The sequence below is a fragment of the Cygnus olor genome, chromosome 4 (assembly GCF_009769625.2).
Source record: "Cygnus olor isolate bCygOlo1 chromosome 4, bCygOlo1.pri.v2, whole genome shotgun sequence".
Classification (NCBI taxonomy): Eukaryota; Metazoa; Chordata; class Aves; order Anseriformes; family Anatidae; genus Cygnus; species Cygnus olor.
Window position 1 is genome coordinate 18,448,289 of NC_049172.1, and position 23,224 is coordinate 18,471,512.

At 40.1% G+C, this 23,224-nt stretch overlaps 2 protein-coding genes and 1 long non-coding RNA gene across 3 annotated transcripts in view; 1 reads left to right on the top strand and 2 right to left on the bottom strand.

Annotated features, from left to right (window-relative positions):
- Positions 1-9,541, bottom strand: LOC121069160 (general transcription factor IIE subunit 1-like). Its single transcript, XM_040554976.1, has 5 exons — positions 8,062-9,541; positions 3,308-3,769; positions 1,807-2,008; positions 1,082-1,308; positions 1-688 (listed from the first exon to the last, which is right to left on the bottom strand). Exons 2-5 carry the CDS (start codon positions 3,753-3,755, stop codon positions 297-299), a joined length of 1,269 nt encoding a protein of 422 aa, XP_040410910.1. The 5' UTR covers positions 3,756-3,769; positions 8,062-9,541; the 3' UTR covers positions 1-296.
- LOC121069161 lies at positions 7,238-15,862 on the top strand. The gene is made up of 2 exons (XR_005819302.1): positions 7,238-7,491; positions 15,527-15,862. It is a non-coding gene; the product is annotated as an uncharacterized LOC121069161 (long non-coding RNA).
- Positions 15,649-23,224, bottom strand: part of ASAH1 (N-acylsphingosine amidohydrolase 1) — a 15,794-nt gene continuing 8,218 nt past the window's right edge. Inside the window, exons 6-14 of the mRNA XM_040554974.1 lie at positions 22,894-22,968; positions 22,391-22,436; positions 20,751-20,895; positions 19,532-19,586; positions 19,238-19,319; positions 18,527-18,658; positions 18,188-18,311; positions 17,629-17,685; positions 15,649-16,458 (exon numbers count right to left, since the gene is read on the bottom strand). Of these exons, the coding sequence (XP_040410908.1) occupies positions 16,369-16,458; positions 17,629-17,685; positions 18,188-18,311; positions 18,527-18,658; positions 19,238-19,319; positions 19,532-19,586; positions 20,751-20,895; positions 22,391-22,436; positions 22,894-22,968 (806 nt within the window). The 3' untranslated portion in view covers positions 15,649-16,368. The remainder of the gene's footprint in view (positions 16,459-17,628; positions 17,686-18,187; positions 18,312-18,526; positions 18,659-19,237; positions 19,320-19,531; positions 19,587-20,750; positions 20,896-22,390; positions 22,437-22,893; positions 22,969-23,224) is intronic.

Genomic DNA, 23,224 nt, shown 5'->3' on the forward strand with positions numbered 1-23,224 from the left:
TTGAAACTTTATTTTCATCAGATCATTGTATTCCATTGTATCCTGGAATGATTCATGCTCCAAAACCCCTGATTACAGCGTTCACACAGTCTAAGCATTAAGACTGCTAGTATTCTGAACTGTAGTTGGCTACTACAGGTAGCATTTAGTTGTGCTATCTTGCATAACAGCAAGGAATTCAAACAAAATTTAACCCATTAATGGTAAATTTAAGACCAGAACTTAAACTAATTTTGTCTTAATTAAAAAGAAATCTTTCCTTACTCTACGCATTTGCATATTCAGTATAATAGTATTTATTCAAAGACAGACTGGAACATTTCTTGTCCTACCTTTATATAAGCTTCTCTCTCTTCATTTGTCATGAGAGATACAAGCTCTGGATTTTCACTAACTTCACTGTACGAGTAAGGCTGACCAGCTACCATTAAAACAGGATTTAGAGTTTCCTGTTCCTCCTCTTGTTCAAAGTTGCTGCCTCCTACTTCTGTTAATGCTGTTCTTGAGTGCTTGACATCTTCAGCCTCGCTAGTGTCACTGCCTGATTCGGGTGGTTTGCTTTTGACAACAGGAGCACAGTCTGTGCTAGACAGTGACTTGGATTCATGGATCAGAAGAGTCTTGATGATTTCATTCTCAGGGATAGTTTCTTTATTACTTTCTTCAGTTTCTTCAGAAGCATTTACTCCTAATACATAATACATTAGAGGTATCAATAGTTTTATAGTTACACACAGCCATCCTGTGAAAATATATTTTTTTCTACTCTTTTTTTTTTAAACCCTTCCTTTAGAATTTTCTCAAGTGCAGGTATTTCTGCTTTAGAAGTTAATAGCACTGGTACCACATGGTTAGAGCCAGAACATTTCAGAGTGGGTGGCTAACTTGTGGCTTTAGGAACGCTATCTAAACCAGCCTAAAGAATAATTTTTCAGAAACTAGGTTTTAATAGACACTGGTCCAGAATTAAAGGCTTATTCTGTATTTCTAAACTAAGCTCATTAGATTTTCCTATAGGAAATCTATATTTAATTGTAGTAAAGCTGCTGAATTGAATTATTTGCCAATGCTCAAAGCTTACCAGCAGTATCGTTGGTGACTGTTGTTGCTCCTTCCACAGTGCTCTGTGACATCCAGATAGGTTGCTCTTTAGTTGCTTTTTCTCTCTTTTTCTTCTTGGGCTCAGAATCTTGGACATCAATAACTAAGTTTTGAGTATACATGTTGCCAAACGAGGAACTTCTGGTGGCCCATTTTTCAGGTCTGCCACAGGGTTCCAGCACACTTGAACATACCTTCTGATCAAAGCTGAACGAAGTGTTATCCATTTTGGAGAGATTATATACAAGCAAGACCCCCAATTCCCAGTTAAAAAAAAAAAAGTTTTGTTAGCTGCCTAGCGTTAAATTCACTCTACTTTAAAATAATTTTCATTCCCCATCGCCTCATAACAGAGGCATGCGATTTTGAACCATTGATTTTTGTATAGTTTCTTCAGTAATGCATCTCTGGATGAAGCATACTATTAGAGTAGCATTACTTCTGCACAGGAAGGGCTATGAACAATATTAACCAAAGGAGAAGTCTGGAAAATTACTCCTTGAAACAAAAAAGGAGCAAAAATAAGACTATAAATGCATAACTTAGAATGCCATAGATAATTCAAGCAGTTTATAGTCATGTACAGTAGCTACTGAAGAAAGCAAAGTCAAAGTAGCCTGCAGATTAGGTATTTCAAAGATTTTACAACAGGAAAGTTGTTGCGTGGTTTTGTTTTGAGTAGGAGATAGAGAGTTGTGTTTATACCTTTCTGATAATTCTGGGATTTCTGTTGGCTGAGGCTCCAGCAAGTCATATGGCAGAACAATATCTTCAGTCTCACGCAGTAGTGCAAAGATAGGTTCAATCTGCTCATTGAATTTTGCTAGCAAGGTCCGCGCATCTCTCTTAGGAAGCGCTGAAGCATCTTCCTCTACTTCAGTGTTGCAGTAAGTGCAGCGGAAAGTCTCTGCAATGTTGTCAACATTGGAAATCACATTCATAGGATGCAGTAACATGCTAAATCCACAGCCTGGACAGTTTCCAAAATATTCTGACCTTCCTAGACTTTATGCATTTGTTCATATCATCCACAGGAACTCAAGTTCAAGGTTTTTGTTTGTTTTTGAAGACTGCTATTCACATGCTTGCTATGCAAGAGAGAAATAGCTATATTGGGGAAAAATGAAGTTGGCTAGATATGGAGTAACAATAGACAGTAAGTTTTTTTTTCCTCCTTTTCTGATCTCATGTTTTTGCATGAATGTAGGAAAAGACATTTGCAAGCATAAATAGCCTATGTTGGTTTTAGTTCAAAGTTTAAAGTTCAAAAAAGACTTGGTCAAAACATATGCTAAAACCTACATTTATGTCTCAAAATTAAAGTAACGCATTCCATTAAAATATAATCACCACTGAAATGTTTGCATTTCAGTAGCTTGTCACAGTCCCAGCACTGAGAGCAAAGCAATGGTTTGCTAACTGACTGTATACTAACTTGACCTTTGAAATTTCAAGTTAGTCATTATAAAGTATTGTTCATTTTCCCTGGCTCTGGCTTCCTTTCTAGATGCTGTGACCCAGATGTTAGCACTGTAGCTGTAGAGTAATATATTGCAATATGATGCCATTTTAACTAATTTTGAAAGAGAGCTCTCTAGTTATTTTGATTTTAGAGAAGAGAACCCCCTGAGCTCTGATGCCTTATCTTCTATGGATGCCTGATTTTGCCCTGCAAGGAGCCTGAAATTCTCTGTTTCCAGTACAGACAGCAGTGATAGGACACCTCTCCTCTGCTGCTGACCTGCACTATGTTTATTGCAGTAGGTGGCTGCAAACTGTTTTAGCCATTTTATCCAGCTCTTCCGTCAGAAAGACTGAAGACACAAAGATTAACTAACAAACTCAGAACAGAATAAGATGAGTACAGTTTTCATTTCCATTTGAGGAAAGGGGACTCACAAGGTGGATGAGTAGTTTTAACCCAGGTTAAATGTCTTGTTCCTAGAAAAGATGAGGCCTGTATCAGATTCCCAGCCCCACCTCTTACACTCAAGATTATTTCCTCTTGCTTGGCCTGTTCTACAAAGAGAGATTTTCCTCTTACCCTCACCTCCCAGCTTCTCCTGTCCCAGGCGCTGCTCCCACCAGCAAAAAAAAGTATATCCTAACAAACCTACTTTCAATGCAAAGTTCCCACAGGAGCCAATTTCATGTTATCACTGTTATTCTTCAAGATAAGAACAAATAAGCAATATAATCAAACAACCTGTAAATACATCAAAGAGCTGATTGACTTCCAGGTCCGTGTAGGTGCTGGAGCAAGACGGACATTTAAAAGAGGACCTGGTAGTCGAATCCCGCTCATCCGCTTCTATCTTCCGGCGGATGTGGTCCAGTTTGTATTTTATCACATCCACCAGCACCTTGTAATTGATGTAATAGTAGTTGTGCCTTGTGCTCTTCCCATTAGGGCCAGTCTCAACTCGCATGCGCAGCTTCACAAACTTGTCTGCCTTGAGCGTGTTGAGAACAGTACGCAGCTGTTTGCGTTCGTACTTCAGCAGCTCTAACAAGTCATCCTCTTTCACGCAGGGGTAGCGGATCAGCACATCAAGGGCCAAGGAGTACTCTACTCCATAGAAGCCACGCACCATGTATTTGGCCAGGCGCTTTAAGGCTGCTGGGACTTCGGTGATAACGCTTTGCTCTTCCATCAGGAGCTGAACCACTGCCAGAAACAGAAGTGAGAAGTGTTGTACAATAAACAAGATGGATGTGAGGTGTAGTAAACCTTTCTCAGAGTTCACCATCATTTGCTGTGCTGCTCTTCTGCAAGAGTCTTCACTGAATAGGTTAATATAAAATCCTTAACCTGCACCTGGGGATGGGGAGGTATCAATAGATATCAAAGATTAGGTAATTCAGGTGATTAAATGGAACATGTGACTGCACGTGAAGTATTCATGTCCTCCTGTGTAAAAACAACCAACCTGCCAAAAAAAAAAAAAAAAGCTATCTAGGAAAATAGATTACAGAGACTTCATAATAATCTTCACAGAAGACAATGTCTTCATGTCTAGGCCTTCCTGAAGATACATACCCATTTTCATTCAAAGCCAGCCAAGTAAGATCTGAAGTGAACAGTATATGCCATAAAAATTACAGCTCAGGACACAAGTCAAGTAAAAAATCTTTAGTTTAATTCATAACAATGTGAAATGGATGTGATTACACCTCCTTTTGTGACAAAGCCACAAGGGGTGTTTGAGCACCTTTTAGCACGCTTTTTTTTTTTTTTTCTGTTGGCTGTGATGGTCAAGCGAAGGCCTAGGAAAGCTGGAGTACTTGGAGCTCCATCTTGTCTGGCACTGCCCTCACCCAGCACAATGTCCAAGGCTGAGCCTTGTTTTCCACCATACCCGATCATTGGGGAACATTTGTAGCAGAACATTTAGGTCCTTGGTACTCTTCTACCCTGTAGAAACAAAGCTTCTAGCAACAATCAATTCCTAATCCCATTAACTAGAACGTAACTAATTTTAATCTCTCAAGTCCAACTGTCCTAACCATTTCTTATTTGTAAGGAGTGGAGGGAGAAGAAAAAAATTAAGGTAAGCTTCAATGAAGTCACATCCCCATTCCCTTGTTTGAAGCACATTAAAATCCTACAGTAATTTTTGACATCAGGGCCTCTAGCGAGACTGCTTTGCAGAGAGGCATGCAGCGTGTGGCCAAACAGTGCTGGTAGAGCTGCTGCTGGATCAGAAGGTGGGTAGGTGGGTGGTGGGACAGCACGTTATGGCATGGTAGGTTGCCAGTGGCTGGCAACCTACCAAATGGATGCCATTGGCATCCACTGCTGAGGGGCACCATTCTCAAGCCCAGGTGATTGTGTGTTGCTGCACAGAGCTTCCAGGTAGCCTTCACCAGAAATCTGAGTTATGAAACAAACAAAACTATTTGCAGTAGCCTAGTAGTTAAGCCATGATTAAACTTACATTATAGGGGATGCACTATCTTTTCATTAAATCTATATAATCCTGCTGGTCTGAGGCTAGAAACCCAGAAGGAAACAGCACCACCCTGACCTAAATTTCCCCACAGGAAGAGTTGGGGAGCACTGCAATAGGCTGCTCAGGGAGGAGATTGAATCTTCACCCAGAGAAGAGCCTGAGCAACCTGACCTGGCTTTGAGGTTAGCTGTTCCACGAGCAGGGGCTGGGCCAGATGGCATCCTGAGGTCTCATCCAACTTACATCTTCTGTTCCAAAAGAGTTAAATTTAACCTTAGTAAAGACTAAGAGAGACTTTGGGAATGTCAGTCACTTCCCCCAGTAGTCCACAGACTGCAAGAAGAATGTTTTTATGATTTTTCATAAAAACCTCAAGGGAAAAGCAATTTTTTTCTTCTCTCTCCACTTACATTCTTTCCCTTCTCTTTTGTTCTCATCCTCCAAAAAGGTTCAACTGACCAGTGTATCTGACTCTCACATACTAGCAGGGAAGTGTAGCTGAATACATGATAACACTCCCTTTTCAAGGTGGGAAAGCACAGGACCTTGAGCTTTTGTTGAACTGAGTCTCCCAGAAGCTAAATCCTGTTTTTGCTGCCAGTCAAGCCCTAGCAAGAATATGGTGTACCTGGGTGCAGATGTGTTGGTGGTGGGACAGGGATATACTTCAGCCAAGTACTTCAAATGTAATCCTATCTCCACCTCTTTCCTTGATGGAAACCTCAAGCTACCACTATATTTTCTGGCAGATAAAAACATACACAGGTCTAGTGAATGACAAATTACTGAGTACAGCAGCTATCCTCAAGTCAATTTACCATCTTCATGCCCCAGCTGCAGCAAGGGCTTTTTGCTCTTAAAGGTCAGTAGGCTTGCTTGCTTTCTTTTAAAGTCAGGATAAGGGTATACAGAGTACCCTATCTCTCCCTCTTTCTAGCCTCACGTTTTTTTTTTTTTTTTTTTTTTTTTTTTTTTTTTTTTTTTTTTTTGTGCAGTGGCATACATTCAGCAGGAAGACGAGTGTCCTTGGCCAGCCTCAACTGTCTTTGAGTCTCCTCAGGCTGTGGAGAGCACTGAGCCCTTGCCTGTTGCTGGCTAATCCCCTACAGAAAGGAGGCACTGTAACCTTCACTAGGTGCCCAACAGAAAGCAGCCATCTGGTATTTCTGGAACTAGGGCCAAAGAGAGGCAAGGGCTTCAGCAGCTTCATTGGATACGGTACCAGTCGTGCAGTGCCCCAGGTGTATGAGTCTGGGCTAGCATCTCAGAAAGGACTGAGGTGCCCTCTGCATGGATTACTGATTTTATTTTTTAAATAAAGGCCAACTGGATTGTGGTACTATAAAAGAACAAAACCTTGTTTGTATCTACTCCTCGACTAATGTGGGGCAGAACCATGACACTTAAAGGACTTCTCTTAGGAGCAGATCTCACGACTGTTTTTTCTTACCCTAAATCAAATAGAATTAAAATCACTTCAAAGGGAGCAGATAAGTAGATAACATCATTAAAGAAGAAGTCAAACCTGAGCTGTAAGCTTGGTGTTTGCTGGCTTATGAATTCCTATGACTCCTTATCCCAGACTTGTATTAGGTACTTGAATCTCTAAAGCAAGCAGTACTCTGAAGTGCTAAAAAGTCTGAATTGCACTAAAGTGCTTCCAAACACCTTAATGTTAAAAGCTCTTCAAGTCTGGAGTCTTACAGCCATATAAAGTATTTAGGGGAAAAAAAACACCACCACCACCCCCAAAAAAAACAAAAACCCCACCAAACAAACCAACCAACAAAACAGCACACACACACCAGAAAAACCACCACCAACCACATGTAATGTAAGTAATGTGAATATATCCTGGAGAAGAGTGAAAAGTTATTTTTCAAACAACAAATCCATAAATTCACTGTTCATTTGCAATGGAAGTTTAGATATGCAAACCTTTGATTAAATATAGAAGGAAGTGGTTTGCCTTTTTTTTTTTTTTTTTTTTTTTTTTTTTTACAAAAATGGCTGAATTTGCTCGGGATAAACACCATGCATGGAAAACAGAAACCCATCAAGAAGCATTCCTTTAAGCTACAAAAGAACCCAAACTGTATTCATTTTGTATTAAAAGTTATTTAAAATCAGAACAGGTGTGGGGAGAAGAAGCATTCTCTATAGTGTTTTGGTACATCTGAGGTTATATTCTCTAGTCCGTTTTGCTATGTTTCCCCATCTTATAACTCCAGTCTGGAGTCTTGCAGTTCAGGGGAACTGCTGTTTTTTAAATGCTGTTGTAGTTTTCAGTTCACAGGCAGTAGTTCTCCTTTAAGAAGAACATGAGACCAGCCTTGTCAAGGAAAGAAAAAGAAAGAAGCAGCAGCTCTCTGCAGACACAGAAAGGCTTTAAGCAGGAATCTGCTCCAGATCTGAGCTGCAGTCTCCATTAAGAGAGGTATTTTGCTGCTCATACAGACATTTTATTTTTTATTTTCAGTTGATAGCATATATTGACAAAATATCTTACAAATAATGGTCTACGTTCTACTTTTAGCTGCTTTTGAAGCACTTATTTTTATGAGGGTGGCAGCTACCTTTTCATAAGGTTTGATATTTTTAGTATTACTCATTATTTTAGATGATATTTAGATATTTAGAGCAGCCCTTCTGTTTAATGGTTAACATGGAGCTATTAAAACCTTCATCTAGGAGAGAATATGAGAACTGCCTTTTGGACCATCCTTCTGCCTTAGGAAACCTACTCTGAGTTGCTTATTGTGTTCTCAAGCAACTATCAAAAGCAGAATTTCAAGTTAACAGACATCATACAGAGCAAGTTCTGCAGGGCTGATCTGAAGCCAGCTGCTTAATTAACATATTACTTGAGTTGTCTGAGCCGACAAGCTATGCATATCACTATTTTTATCAGAGCTTACACTTTAAAAACACTAAGCTAGAAAGATTTATTAAAGCAGTCTTTTGTCAGGCTTACTATAACCATATTATTTACAACTGAGTTTAAAACCTTATTGTTACCAGTCTTGCGTATGCAGAAATCTTCTGGCTGAGGCCATAGAAAGATCACTCCTTTCCTAAGATCTGAAAGTCGCTGCAAAACAAGCTTAAGTATTTCCCAGCCTTTTCCTAGACCTATCTGTGATAAGCCCTAATTATCACCCACCTGGAGCAAGAGTCCTTAAATCACATTTCATTAGTAACTGATTTAATTCTGCCTCATACACATTGCATCATAATAAAGTTACAAACCTTATTGCTCAATGAAATACACCTACAACAGACCAGGGCTGAAATTTTAAGTGACTGCAATCTCTGATTAGTGTTTTCATTAGCATGACTTTAGAGGACTAAAAGTAACACGATAATTAGCTCTTTTTATTGTTGCAAAACAAAAATGTAGCATAGGTAATTTATATAATCTGTGTGTAGAAGCTTTCATAATCAAACAAACCTGGAAAATTGAACATTTTCAGAAAAAAATAGATTTTTTTATTTTCTAGCTTTTACATTTTTGCATGTTCATCTTTTCAGGTGGTTTATGTCTTCAAAAGAAACAAAATTTTTTCACTGTATTTCTCTAGAAGATAAAATTATAGATCCTTTCATTTCCTTTTATGGGTGAGACAACAGTGGTTAAAAACAACACTAAAATAAGGCTGACAGACGCTGTACAGTCCAGGCCTGAAGAGTGAATTCTCTTAGAACTGTAATCATCATATTTGACCTCAAATCTATGTCTTTCATGTGTTTTTTTTTTTTATGTGCACAGTGGGGGTTGGTCCCATGTGGTACATGGTTTGTGTCATAACATGTATTGTACTTTTGTTGCCGGAGCTCTCATTTTCCAACTTGCTGGGTGCATGGAGAGCCCCGAAAGCGCAGGAGTTTGTCTCCGTTGGACAAGTTGTGTGGCTGGAGTCCAAAAATGTGGCTAGCAGAAGGTAGTGCCTCTGAAAAATACTCAATACCAGAAATGAAAACTCATAAATTATTAGCTGCAGCAAGAATTAAGATTTCAAAATAGTTCAAAGGTCTGAGCCTGTAGGACACAGCAATTTAGAAACTGGGGGAGCAGATGACTGTAAAAAACCCCTGAGATTAGCCCTGCTCCTGCCTGCAATTAATAGTATAAGAGGGGTCAGTTTCATGCCTTATGCTGTGAAAGATCCTATTCCTACTCTTTTTTGTTCCATTAAATAGGGAAACGATTTAGCTGATACAAGTGTAATCGGCATAAATATTCAACTGCAAATTAAAAATGTTCACGTGGAACAGTTAAGCAGGTGTACCTCATTCCGTGTAGTGGTTCTTGAGCATGCTCCTTTGTTACAATGCTACATTATAAAATGCAAAGTTGCACGACTGCTTGCTGGTACCTCTTGATTTTAGTCTGTGGGAAAGGTTGACAGTGAATAATGCCTGTGGGTTTCCTCGCTGAGTGTTTTCTACAGGGAAAGTGCCATGTAACCTCAGTGCTGTTATTCATGTGACAGTCCTTGGCCTGCGTGTGGAGGTGTGGAAACATCACAAGAAAACATGAAACAGCTTCTTAAATTAAGGTGTGCAATGGCCTGGCTGGTAGCGCTGCTTTCAGAAAGAGGAAACCACAAGCACCTGAGCAAGCTGTGGCTGATAAGGAGAGGGCTGGTGGCTAAGGACAGTTAGCCTCCTCATGGCATGGGTAAAGCTCTGCGTGGCAGGGGCACTGCTCAGCCCTGTGCCTGCCTGGATGGCAGCCAGGAGATTATTCTGCGTGGGCTCATGCTGTGCTGCCTGTGGCATGAACACTCCAAGTGAAAGTTGTAAGTAAAATTAAAAAAAAAAAAAAGCGGTTTGAGCAGGTGTTTCTGCCTGCATGTAGCCCTGGCAGTGAGGACCGTGGGAAGTAGGATTCATGCTGTTAAGTTGTTGTGATGTTGTGCAATAAAGACATTATTGAAAGCAGGAGCTTGAGATGGGGCTAGGCAAAGTCATCTGGCTTCATTTCAAACCCATTTGGCTGGCTCTGAGGTTGTGCTTGAATGGCATGGGCACTGCGCTGCATTTGCAGGCTACTTGAGGAAAAGGAGGCAGAGAGTCAGCTGAGTAGTCTTAGATGGGAGACGTAAATAGGGAGCCTAGTCAGGGGCTGAAGGAGAAAATTAAATGTGCGGAGCAAAAGTGTGATCAAGATCCTTACAGAGCAAATGCAGTATGTTTAACTTGGGTGTTGGCGGCCTTGTGGCAGGTTGTGATGTGCACCTTGGGCAAATGGGAGCTGTTGTAGGATGCTTTTTTGTCCTCTTTTGTTCCAACTCGTGCTCCTCTGCCTTTGTCCTGAAAGGCACAGGGAAGCTACGTTCTGCTCTCTCCTATTTCTCTATGCTAGTGGATAGCCAAATCCCCCTCAGTTTGCAGAACGAAACTGCTCACCATCTACATATGTTCGAGCTCTATGAAATGTGAAAACTTCGGGGTTAAGTATGTAACCTGCTCCCCTGTACATGCAGGGCTATCGGTTGCACAATCACATCTCTCTTCCCCTCTGCTGCCCCCTTTTGCGGCCTCTGCCTGTGCCACCACAGCAGACACTGCTTTGTGCGGCCCTGAGCCCTGTTTGTCTTGTGAACCATCCAAAGCCTGCACTGAGATGATTCTCATCTGTTCTGTTTTCCTGTGGTGCTCTCCCCGTATTACCTAATTCCTGATCCTTGAAGGCATGCAGGTGTTAAACTAAATCAACTTTGTTTGAGGGCTATAGACCTCAGAGTAGTTTGTTATAACCTTCCTGATAGCCAGAAAGACAGAAGCTATCGTGCCTGTGTTCCTCGTGGAACTTTGAGTGCTTTAGCTCGGATGTAAAAATCTAGGATATATTTTGCAGGATAGGATTTAGGATGTATTTTGTGTATATTTACTCTGTGTGATTGCACTACAGCTCCCTCAGTCTTGGCTGCAGTTGCAATGGGTACTTCCCAAACACAGCCCTCGGTGTCACAGAGCGGGTACTCTCCCAACCTGCTGGGTTGCCATTGCAGCACGGGGCAGAAATAGGGAGAAAATCCACCTGTCTCAGTAGGTGCTTACATCTGTCTGTCTGCAACACCATCCCTTATCTTGCAAAGCATTATTTATTTACTGTTTGAAAACTGGAACAAAGCACGGGCCTTTCCGCTATCCTCGTTCATCACAGCCTGTCCCAGGCAGTGAATGAAGTAAGGGATTTCTGTAACAGGAAGCTTGGGCTCAAGTAAAGAGACAGTGTCCCTTCCAAAAAGGAAAGGGAGTGAGTGGCTGCCACGCTTGCTGACCTCTGGACAGCTTGCTTACAGCCTTAGTATTCTTTTCATGTAGCTTACCCTGCTCTTAAGTCTGAGGAATGGTTGCTTGTGGTAACACGCATTTTTAACTTCCATGTTTTTTCTTAGAGGGTCAATTTTAGATCTACTGTCTCTCAGCATGTAAATACATGGAAAACTGTGGTGACAGCAGTTACTAACCACACAGGCTGTTGGGGTGGGGAGATGCATTTTGGCTGGGGTTTCAGATGACAACACAAAAATTCTTAGTTTTGGGACCAGTGGAGTCAGTAAAGAAATATACCATGGTCCTAGATCTTCATAGCCTGCCACCCTTACCTGTCTTCCATTTTACTTCTCTTTCCTGTCATCTCCTGACATCTGGCTCCTACTCCTCCCTCTTTCTGTCTCCCCCTCTCCATCCCAGCGGCAGCTTCTTTCTCCCACCTGGTTCGTACGGAAGACGCGTGTGCCTTCTGCAGCAGCTGGATGTGGCTTTCTTCGGAGAGCAGTTTCCAGCCTTCCATGGCTGTATACCTCTTGCAGGAATGCAGATGTAGCATTTCAGGAACTAAATTGATGCAAATGAAACCTTTGAGTAGTTATGTGTAACTGCTGGTGTGATCCGGGTGGTAGGTGTGGCCTGAGAAAGGGCTGTGTCTCACCTCAGCACCTCCAGGTACTGGATGGTCCGCTGTAAAAACAAGGTGGCATTCCAGCACCCTGTCACAACTCGGTGCTTCTGATTGCTTTATTGTTTTACTATAAGCAATTTATTTTCTTCATTTAAATTTTTCAAAAAGAAGAACCACTTTCATTGAAGTATAAAGATGGAAAAGCATAGGAATTATTATTATTATTATTTTTCTACATCAGGTGCCTGCGTAATGGAGAAAGCTTAGCAGGATCAGAAAAAAGACAAAACTCTGCAAGTGGAAAGCCCTGAGCAAACCTAATGACTGGAGTTACCTTAAACACAGCATACCCGTCAGAGGCAGTCTTACTACTAGGATTCTTCTTACGCTCACGCATAACCCTTGAGCTAAGAGAACAAACTTTGCAAAACAAATTAGAGTGAGAGAGGTTGTCCTATATACAATTAATATAATTCAGAACTGGTTCACTGTAGTGCAGAAAATGGCCTGAGCGAAGGGCTCCTGATACTCAGTATGTAAGCAAACCAACTCCTCTATAATTAATTTCATCTCTTTTAAGTAACAGTGTGGGAGCAGACTGAGCTAAAAAGGATCTTGAACATCTTGGATACTGCAAGATATAGTGCTCTGAACAACTGGTAGGCAGACTTAAGAGTGAACGACTGCATGGTCTGCTTACTTCCTGGTCACAGCTTTGGCCAATTTGCATGTTGTGTTTCCAGACTATTCTGACAGTCAAAGGGAGCTTTTCATAAAATATGTAAATATCTGGAGATTTCTTCTCAAGGCAAACTGTGGTTTCTGCCACTGCTTTGATGGAGCATTATTCTTTCTGGCTAATCTTGTTCTTCTGGTGCAAAGGATGCGAGGTTTTGCTGCTTGGTGAGCTTCGGCGTTCCTTTCTCACCACCATTTCTGGTCCTCCGAAACCAGAACAGCTGATGAGCCTCAGCATTAGCAGGTCATTTGCCTGCTGTTACCACTAAGGTGAAATCCAAGCTTTTTTGTTTGCATTTATTTTTTTTCTCCTTCCACCTGTAGCCTGAGGAGCTGTTTGGGTGAAGGTGGGACAAGTGTGCTGGGAAGGAGGGGGATTTTAGGGTTGAGGTCTCTGCTGCTCTGTCAGTGCCCTCCCCATCATGCCTGCTTGCTCCAACTTGTTTTCTACTAATCTTGTTCTTTCCTTGCAGGTGTTTTCCATGACATCTGTGGGCACTGCTCTGGAGTTTTGCTTCTGAACAGAGCCTTAACTTGTAACTGACTCAAAAGCAAACTCAAGTCTCATGTGTGTCCCAAAACCTTGGCTTGGTTTGGGTGAAAATTCCTTTCCTTCATTTTCCTGCTCTCACTTGCTGCCCATGTTTTGCTTTTTTGAGTGGGAGATGTCCATCTTTCTTCCCCTGAGATGGCACAATCTTCACTGCGTGGCTTTCTCAGATTTAGAGGTGAAAATTTTCCTGACAAACTGATATTTTTGTATTCAAATGTCAATGTCCAAACAAATGCTTTGTTTCCTGTAATGCCTTATTTAATGAAGCACTGAATTAACTTTATTGTATTTAAAATAATGACAAAAATCTGCTGGAAGCTAAAATACTGAAGCTACTCTTCATAGAACTAGACTATACAATAGCAGTTAAAAATAAGTTTGTCTTGTTGCTTACATCATCTCTTTTTTCTTTTTTTCTCTTGCTCTAAACATCCTAATATAATGGGCCAGTGGCTTGGACTGTTTCCTGCTCTCTGGCAAAAGAAGTCTTGTGATTTTTACATCAGACCTAGGAAAGCTGTGTGAGTCTCTTGTACTCTGAATGAAATGCATGCTGCTCCTGAAAGAGAAGCAGGAAACTGAGCAAATGCAAGTAATGATTTCTAAGCAGAACCTTATTTAAACTTAAAAACAAACAGATCCTTGATGCTTTCAGCATCAACAGGTGATGGTTAAACCAATAAGCAGTTAATCACACTAATCACTTTATACATTAAGGCAGACATAGCAACACATACTTGCTTTTTTTTTTTAATAGCTTTGATTGTTTTTGTCAATAGCAGATGTATTTATTGGGCCTCTGGATAGACCTCCACAAGATTTGGCTATACTTCTGCAATTGTAAAGCAATTTCCAGTGTGGAAAGGTAGATTCTCTTGCACAAGGGACATGCCAGGAGCACATTAGTTAATGACTGTGAATAGTCTACATTGCCTTGCTCCACATACTCTAAAGTGGGACAGGGCTAATTAAGCAAGTAAACTTACTGCTTATTTTTAAATGGCAAAGTAATTTGATTATGCCTGTTATGCAACTAATTCCAAATAAATCTGAACAACCCCTTACCAGATTAAGGTGCGAACTCAGCAGTATCGTGACTTCGTGGTACTGACTGCAACATTTGACTTGGGATGTTTTATATGAATCATCTGACCCAGAAACTCCATTTTACATCATGTGTTGTTTTCTTCTCCTTAACTAAAATATGATTTTACCTTGCATAGGTTCAACATTCCAGAGTCAGATTGAAAATAGACTCTGGTAATACAATCATGCTAACATGCTTCTGCTTGCTTATGTTAGCTGGAAAAAAAAATTAGATACACAACTAGCGTCACCCTTTTGTTTTTAAGGTCAGTTTAAATAGTAGGATGCTGATTTCTGTATGGTGTTACTGTGCCACTAGTTTACATCCCTTTGATTTGCTTCTTGCTTTACTACAGCCATTTTTCGTAAGGCCTAGGATGTTCATTTTTTTGAACAAGAAGCCATGTTTCCTAACATAGCAGATGCTAAAGTTAGTTGGCTAATTAGCATTACTTTCATCTCCACTTCTTCCAGTGTTGATGAAGGGAAAGCTTATTAGAACTGACTTTGCTGTTAGCTGGTAACGTGGTTCCTGAAACAAGGGATGACTAAAAGTTAAATACTTCTTTCAGAAAAGGAAACAATACTAAGTATAACTTAGCCAGCCAACTTGGATGAAAGGTGACTCTCTATCTCAAATTTATGGGCGGTTTGTTTCTTCTTCTGTAGACTCCTTAGTGTTGGTTGCAATTACTAAATATATATATATATTTAGTAATATATAAATTACTAGACTTTAATAATTTGACTTTACTGTTTGAAACAGAAGGCTACTATTATCCACTGTTCCAAACTTCTGCAATACACTTTTACTGTTTTGAATATCTTGGTTATCAAGAATCCAGTCATGAGTGGATGTCATCAACTTGAACACCGTAGGTAGGCAGAATGCCTTATGCAAGATAGTCTGGAGATACCAAAGAGACACAGCAAACACTTATGCCAGTGGCAATTTTAAATTCATGGCTCTACTATCAAGTGAAATATGAATAGCATCTCTTTCCTAGGGTGGTTAAAGTACTACCCATGAACCAACACCTGTACAGGCCCCTATGCTTACTCTCCGGTGTTTCCTCTTTGTGTATTATAAAAGAAGAGTTGGCATTGTGTTTTATAACTAGGCCCAGAAATGATCTACTGACATAGATAGAAGTATTGCCTTCTACACTATCTGCTTCCTAGGATATGAAGGTGCCCTGTTTCTGAAGGACCTGTGACATGTAATATACCTGACGACTTTCAGTGAGGTATGAAATTGATGCATGTGTACTGTGGCCTACGAAAGAAGTTCTTCAGAGTATGTATTGTATTAGTATTTATTTTATTTTTTTTAACAGAAATTTGTATTAAAAATATATATCTGTTAACAGGCCAAGAAAGAACTTCAGCTAGAGATCTACAAATCAATGAATAGATGTTTTAGGCTCAGATCTAGTTTTAGATATTTCTGCAAGTGCTTGCTTCTGTGAATAGATATAAAATAACCTGCCAAGAAGTCATAACAGGGCATCTTAGACATACCATCATACCGGACCAGAACAGTATCTATTCATCCTGAGTGCTTAGGAAAGAATAACATAACGATATCATCACAGATGGCCTTTTAATACACAATTCTTTTCAAGCTTGGTAGGTGCCATTTTAACTCACTTGTGCTTTAGAAGTACTTCAATTAAAACAAACAAACAAAAAAACCACAAAACCACCAAACAACCCACCAACCAGACTACTGTCAAGACTGAAGAGATCTAGAGCTAACTGCTGAACTCCTTTTGCAGAAACAGCTGAAATCAAAACAGATATACATTATCATATGTTTCCTGCCAGCGAAACTGCTGAGCAGAAAGCAAGAAGGTCCAATGCAAGATAGGGTCTTTCACTGTTAGAAGCTCATTGACGTTTCTATAGAGCCATTAGATTGCTGAAGAAAGGAGTTAGGCTGAGGAATCTTTTTCCAGGAGTATTTTTTCCTTGGAGGGCCTCCATTTCAGACAAGCAGCTTCCAACATAGGAAAGGTACAGGACTACCAAGGACTACAGGGATCTGGGCATTCCCGCAGGTAAGTCTCTGTATGACCATTATACACCTCCATCAGTGTTGTGCACACCGTCAGCTAATAAACAGGTGGCAAGAAGGGAAAAAAAAGCCTCATTAGAGGAATTACTTAAAACAAAAAAACGTACCAGATACTAGCCGAACAGTTCAAATAAAATGCGCGCTTATCTTATTTAACTAATTGCCTAAGTCTAATCTCGAGATCTGTTCACCAAGTCAACAACATGTAGTGTAAGTAGCTTGTTCGCAGCCAAGAATGCTGCCTCCACTGAATATAGTAACTTGTCATTCAAAAAAAAAAAAACCAACCATCACCACCTCACCACTTTAGTCTTTTAAAAAAAAAAAACAACACAAGAACATCAACAAAAAAAACACCAAAACCTCAAATTCAAACTAAAACATCTTCTGTTGCAAGAAGAATATGCCTGTAGTATGCCGAAACGATGAGGTATATTAACTTAATCTATGATATGCCTTCAGATTCGACATGGAACAATTCAGACTGGAAGGATTCTTTAGATGTCTGCAGTGCAAACGCTGCCTCAAACCAGGGTCAGTTATAAAGAAGTGGGCCAGGCTATGCAGGGTTTTAAAGCTGTAGGGCCTCTGGAAAACAGTTGTTTCAAAAGTAACTTGGATTTTTGTTTGTACCTGTGTATTTTCACCTAGCAACCTATTCACCCTCTCAAAATCCACTACTGAGCATTGTGAATATATACTAGGGGGAAGGAGAGGCAGAATTGAACTTAAACGGTTGCATTCTCCTACTTCCCTTCTCACGCAGTGAAGGACAATGCACCTGAATCATACACATGCAGGAAGCCTTCCTGTATAACTCCATGCCCCTTCTCCCTTCTGCTTTTTGCTCTGTCCTTCCAGTAGAGCTACTCTGTTCTCCTTACCATCTAGTTTTAGTTGGGCTCAGGATGAGCAAACCTTCAGCAAGCTTATTTTGAAAGGAAATTATCAAGCGGAAATCTTGTGGGAGGCTGCCATTAAAGGCTTTTAGAAGGTAGACCGGGTTTATTTTTAACATTTAAATTCTAGCTTCACTTTTAATACCTTAAACTTCATTTACAGTACAAATTTAGCTCTCCCACAACCTGTCAGTGTGGCGAAAACTGAATGTACCACTGTGACCTCCACCTTAGAAATGCAGTACTTCCTGGTCTGTTGCCCCTTTCACCCCCCTGCTCCAACCTTTCGGCAAAAATAGAAGCATTACCTTATTGAGGACAGGCTTTGTAGAGAGAACATCATAAATAGTTGGTATGGAAATGTTCTGAAAGAAAGTAATACACTAATGTTAATGGCTATTCACCTGTTACCTAACACTGTGTAAATGCTGTGAACTGTACTGTTTTTGACTGCTTGCTTAGTAGGATAAAGCTTTAAGAATACATAAATACTGCAAGGACTTGTGCAGACTAGATTTCAGTACTGCATGGGAAATTTGAGTGTCAGTGTGAAAGTCAAAACACTGTCAGGTAGCAAACTAGTGAAGAGACAAAACAATATTACTCAAAGTATCTCCTGGTTTATCTCCTTGCATATGCAGCAACAGAAAATGCTTGTAGGAAACTCACCTAGAGTAAGAGCAAGCCTGCAACTAAAAAACAAACATGTGAAGAGTCACCTGGTATTGTACTATCCAGAAGTGCAGACAAGTTGTCACAAAGCCATTAGCCACTTCTGTCATTACAGCTGTGCTTCCAAATGCCCTAGATATCAGATCAGTATAAGAGTTTCACAACAGCAAGGTTAAGTATTTGGAGGATGTTTACCTCTTGCGTTGTCTGGTTCAAGCACTTCATTGCAGGTGTTCTACGATTATCCAAGACCAGCGGAGGCTTCCAGCGATCATAGTTTGTTTCTAGCACATACCACGTGCCCTTCTTTATATCAAGGCTGGAAAAGAAGTATACACTTGTGTTTTGCTTCTCTTACTATACACTCTAAATACAAACCTGGAAGACTTTTTGGCTCACTACAGATATATTTCTATGATGCTAAAGGACTGAGTTCTTACGCAACAAAAGTCAAGACAAAAACATGTAACAATTACTGGTGGAATCTGTCCTCTTCTGGAAAGAGAAGTCAGCTATTAGGTCAAGCATACTCACTCCCAAATATCCAGAGCAGCTGTCCTGGAACGAGTTATAACACAGCCTTCTCCAGAATTTTTTCCACCCAGTATAAAGTAAGCCGGAGCCAGCAGTCTTGTTTTCGCCAGTTTGTCTTTTGCATCCTGGTAGCTGCAAATAACAAAGTGGTGTTGGACTATTAAAGGCTATAAATGGTTCAAGTACTGAAGAAGTTTCACAGACTCAGGAAAAGTTTGAGTACACTTTTCTTCCCCTTTCATGTACTGGGTGAGAGACTGTATCACAGTGAAGGAACGCATTTAAGTAAAGCTTCTCCACTCAGTTCATACTTGCTGCGAGGTGTCCTTTGCACATTCTCTACTTGAAAAATGAACAAAATGAAGACGTGCTATAGTACTGTTACATTCCACCTAAATCATTTACTACATGGGAGCTTTGTTTCTGTTTACTTCCTATCACATACTGTTACCTGTTGGATGTGTTTTGATGCAGAATGCTGTTACACATTCAGACACCAGTAGCTTCATTAAGGGAAAAAAAAGTCCGAGAAAACAATTTTAGAAGCCTTCCCCACCACCAGAATACCAGCAAAACCAGAACTATTTAATGTGCAGGCTTCTAGGAAGATATCAATATCATTAGATACTAAACAGGTATCTACAGTATTCATGCCAGTCAGGAGCAAAACAGGGTAAAGTAGTAAAACGTTTACGTGGAAAAAAGCAATACCTTGTAGCATTCTCTAGTACTGCTCTGGTAAGAAAGCCCATCCACATACCATCTCTTCTCCCAAGAAACCACTCAAAGATACCTGAAAAATATCACCGGTTACAATATATTTTTCAAAAGTTTCACTTGTGCTATTCTAACTTCCTCAGCCTTTAAAATGAACTGTGTTTTATCCTACTCATCTGGAATCTTTTTGTTATTTGAGTGACTGTTAAAGGTAACTGCTATGTCCAAGGTCTGGAAAACTTGTACTGAAACAACGGAAGAATTACTCACCAACTTAGTGTTACTCACCAACATAGCCACCATCCAGACTGAAACGCTCGTTCATTGTCAGAGTGAACAAATCCTGAAAAGCATTAAACAAATCAGCCTCCATCTGTCACCAACGCATCAGTATCAGTAACAAACAAAAGGCAATGTTGCAATTTACATGCCAATTGAGCTTCTTGTCCGTTAGACTATTCCCCACTGAGTAAAGAGCTGCAAGACCAAGCCTATGTGGAGAAGAACCTCATTAGTATCTGCTTGAGGAAGTAGAAATGATCATTCGTGATTTCCTGACCTAGCATAGCATGTACGTGTAGTTTGCTGGACTGCTAAGCAAGTCAAGCCTCTGGCCGTTTTTCTCTTTTTCCATGTTGTATGACTGAATCACCCATTTTCCTCCCCTTGATGTACTTTCTTCTCAGATCTCCACATACTGTTCTAGTTTGAAGGCAGAATTTTAAGTGCCTATGCTAAGTAAACCCTGCCGTGTTGCTGCTGTTCATACGGGCATGCAGCTGCACATAATTCAACGTGCACTACTTGCAACACACAATTCAGACTCACATCCCAGACCTCTCCCAGTAGTGTTTCTTTCAGAGGAAAGTGGAATTCAGCCATATTGAATCATTTTCAGAATATAATCTTGTCAATTTACTGAGATCAGAAGACAAGAATAAACTGATGCAATGCCAATGCTCTACTATGAAAAGAGCCAACTGTAATAGAGGATAAAGGCAGAGGATGTAGAAAAGGAGGAGCTGCGGTAAGCCAGAGACCCTGCTCAAGTTCCCTGCTGCCGGTTTTAAGGTCTAGATAAAACCCAGATTTAAGACAAAAAGAAGAAGGAGGAAACAGGATTGCATTTTTCCAAGAAGAATTAGAGAACTGAAACAGCACAACTATGTGGTTTCACCTGTGGGATCACAGCACTGTCCTTCCATTTGCTAGTAAGGAACAACAACCACTTCAGCACTTTATATTCATTCTCATTTGCATGTTCAGAATTCAACACATTTTTAGGGATTGTCCAAATGCATTCTATTTAGCCCAAATTCTTTTAGATGGAACAGTGCAGCATTGTTTCCTTTCAGCTTTCTTCGAATATCTATACTGTGTACTAAAGCGATTAAGAGCTCATTAATCAAAACATCCCAGTACATAGGATTAAAGTAGGAAGATTTACATCTTAAAGGGAAGCTTGCAGCATTATTAACAACCTGACAGCCTCCCCCACCATACTTACTGGTTTGACGCCGGACACCATGCCGATATATCCTGCAAAATTTGTAGACCTAAATACTGTTTTGTTGTTTCTCTGGAAGTCCAAGTTTACCACTGTAGGCTTCAGTTCCCGAGTTAGAGTCCAGGAATTGTTTTTAACATCCCACCTGTGGAAGATGGCACAGCATTTGAATTTTTCCCTCCCGCAGTAGCTTTTAAAGCTTCTAATTACAAACCACGGGTTTCTTGTGCGTGATGCCTGTGCTCTGATCTTACTCATACCAATCGACAGTATTGCTCAGTAGTTACCTGAGCAGCATGAGCAAGGGACAACCAGAAAGTCTAAATGCATAGGCAGCCAATGAAAAGAACCAAGAACCAACAGCACAAATACTACTCTGTATTAAACAGAACTATCAGTATAGCTGGTTTGTTTTGAGGCAATGATGATGATAACTTCTGAATGATAATTTAATTCTATTCCTACTGCCAGGGAGAAGCCACTACAACACTGATTACAACACCAAACCTGTTGTATTCTGAAAGCATATGTTGTTTGTGCTGCAGCAGAATGAGCCAGTTCCCTCAAACTCATTTCATTTCAAAGGGAGAAAACAAATGCGTGCAACTGGATTTGTTCTACATGATGGGAAGACCCAATGCCAGTTTGTAAGGTAAGTCAGAGCAATCTGTATGTGAGGAGATACTAAGGAATACTTAGTAGACAATTACATTCTCTGGAAATAATCCAAGTTCTGGGAACAGCTTTGCAAAGTTGCCTTAATTTTCAGGGAGCATGTTCCTCCCAGTCTTTCTGGCACACCAGAGTAGTTCCACACAAGCCTATTAAGGGATAGGTGCAGTCACAGTTGACGGTATCTGACTATTTGACAGGCAGCTGAGAAGTTTAATGAACCTGTAAATTCCATCTGAACATTAACAGTCATCTGAGTAAGTGACATTACAAAATATACTGTAATATAATAAAAGCATACATGGGAATACAAATATACTCATAAAACAAAATGAAATACCCAATCACGAAGTATGAAATGAGAACTAAAAGAGAATCCCGTGCTGGTCATCAAAGTTTGTATGTCAATAAGTGATAACACCAGATCAGTGGAATATAAATCACCGACTTCTGAGCAGAAATGATGAGTGATAGAAAATGCCAGTGAAGCACAGTACAGCAACTGTGGGGATAACTTGGAAACAGCAAACAAACAAACCCACCCTAACCCAACCCCCATTTCGCTGGGGGGTTTTGGTTTCACACCAAAATTGATGCTTCTGTCCCATCACTTCATGAACAGGGTATGCTGTGCCTCTGAAATAAGGTTACACAGACTGTTCTTTGCTAGAGGTGTTTGAGATGGATTTAACTGGAGCTGAGAAAGCACTCAGTAACAATGAACAATTGTTTTTGCAAAGTCATTCCTTACAACTGCAAGGCAGCTTGACATGTGATCACAGAACAATCCTTTTGTTCATTTTAGCCTTTCTTCCACAATATGCAATGCAGACTTGCTTGTCACTGTTTCTAACAACATTCAATTCATCAATTATGCTCAAGGAAGGCATGTAGAAATCTGAAGTTCAGCTGACTTTCTAATCTCTTTTTCTTTTTTAAACCCAAAAGGTACAAGTTTATGTACTTACCCAAGGAAGAGTCCAAAATCCAAGTTTCTGGCATGATAAAGCTTCCCTTCAGTAAAATGAAAAAATAAGTAAATATATACACAAACTTTCCTGAAGAAGGAGACAAATATCAGCTTAGAAAAAAGACAAAACACATCAGCAGGGAAAATACCACTGCATCGTTTTCCTTTTTTAAGCACAGAACAATGGTTGTTTTTTCCTGTTTTACCCAGAGTAATGTTTTACCTAATAACTAAAATAATAACCTAATAACTGAAATCAACTATTAAAATCGCTACCTCAGCCTTATATACGTTCCAAATTCTTAATCCAACGGTAATACCTCCAGCTTTCTCTAAAAGTGAGACTTTTGTTAAGCCTCCTGAGAATCCTTCAGAAGTTTCCTAAATCGGAACAGATGCAGACAAAGGCTGCAGAACTAATTTAGAAAATGAAACCAGCTCTTATTTTCACTCTTTCCTGCCATAGGACAAAACCAAAAGCACCATTCTGGGATACATTACCTGTTTTATCTTCTGCCACTATTGATGTACACACAGTAAAAATTTCATAAAAGATGTTAAAAATAACAATTTCCCCTAGAAAAGAAGAAAAAAAATAATTTGAAACTTTTGCCAAAAAAATAGAAAAAAGCATACTGCAAAGTTCAGCATTCTATCCTATTTCTCTTAAGAATTTATTTAATCACATTTGATATTTGAAATGACCAGTTCAGCCAAATCAAGAGCTTCCTGACAGGCCAACAGAAGGATGAAAATCTCTTGGCCTTCTGCCTTACCATACAGAAAGCTGACAGTCACTGCTACTTCCTCCTCCAGAAACTTCAAAACAAGT

Coding starts and splice junctions, on each gene's coding strand:
- LOC121069160 (XM_040554976.1), bottom strand. CDS start 3,755: ATGGAAGAGCAAAGCGTTATCACCGAAGTCCCAGCAGCCTTAAAGCGC. Junction 2,009..3,307: donor GCTCTTTGATGTATTTACAG/GTTGTTTGATTA, acceptor ACAACATTGCAG/AGACTTTCCGCTGCACTTAC. Junction 689..1,081: donor AGTCACCAACGATACTGCTG/GTAAGCTTTGAG, acceptor ATTATGTATTAG/GAGTAAATGCTTCTGAAGAA.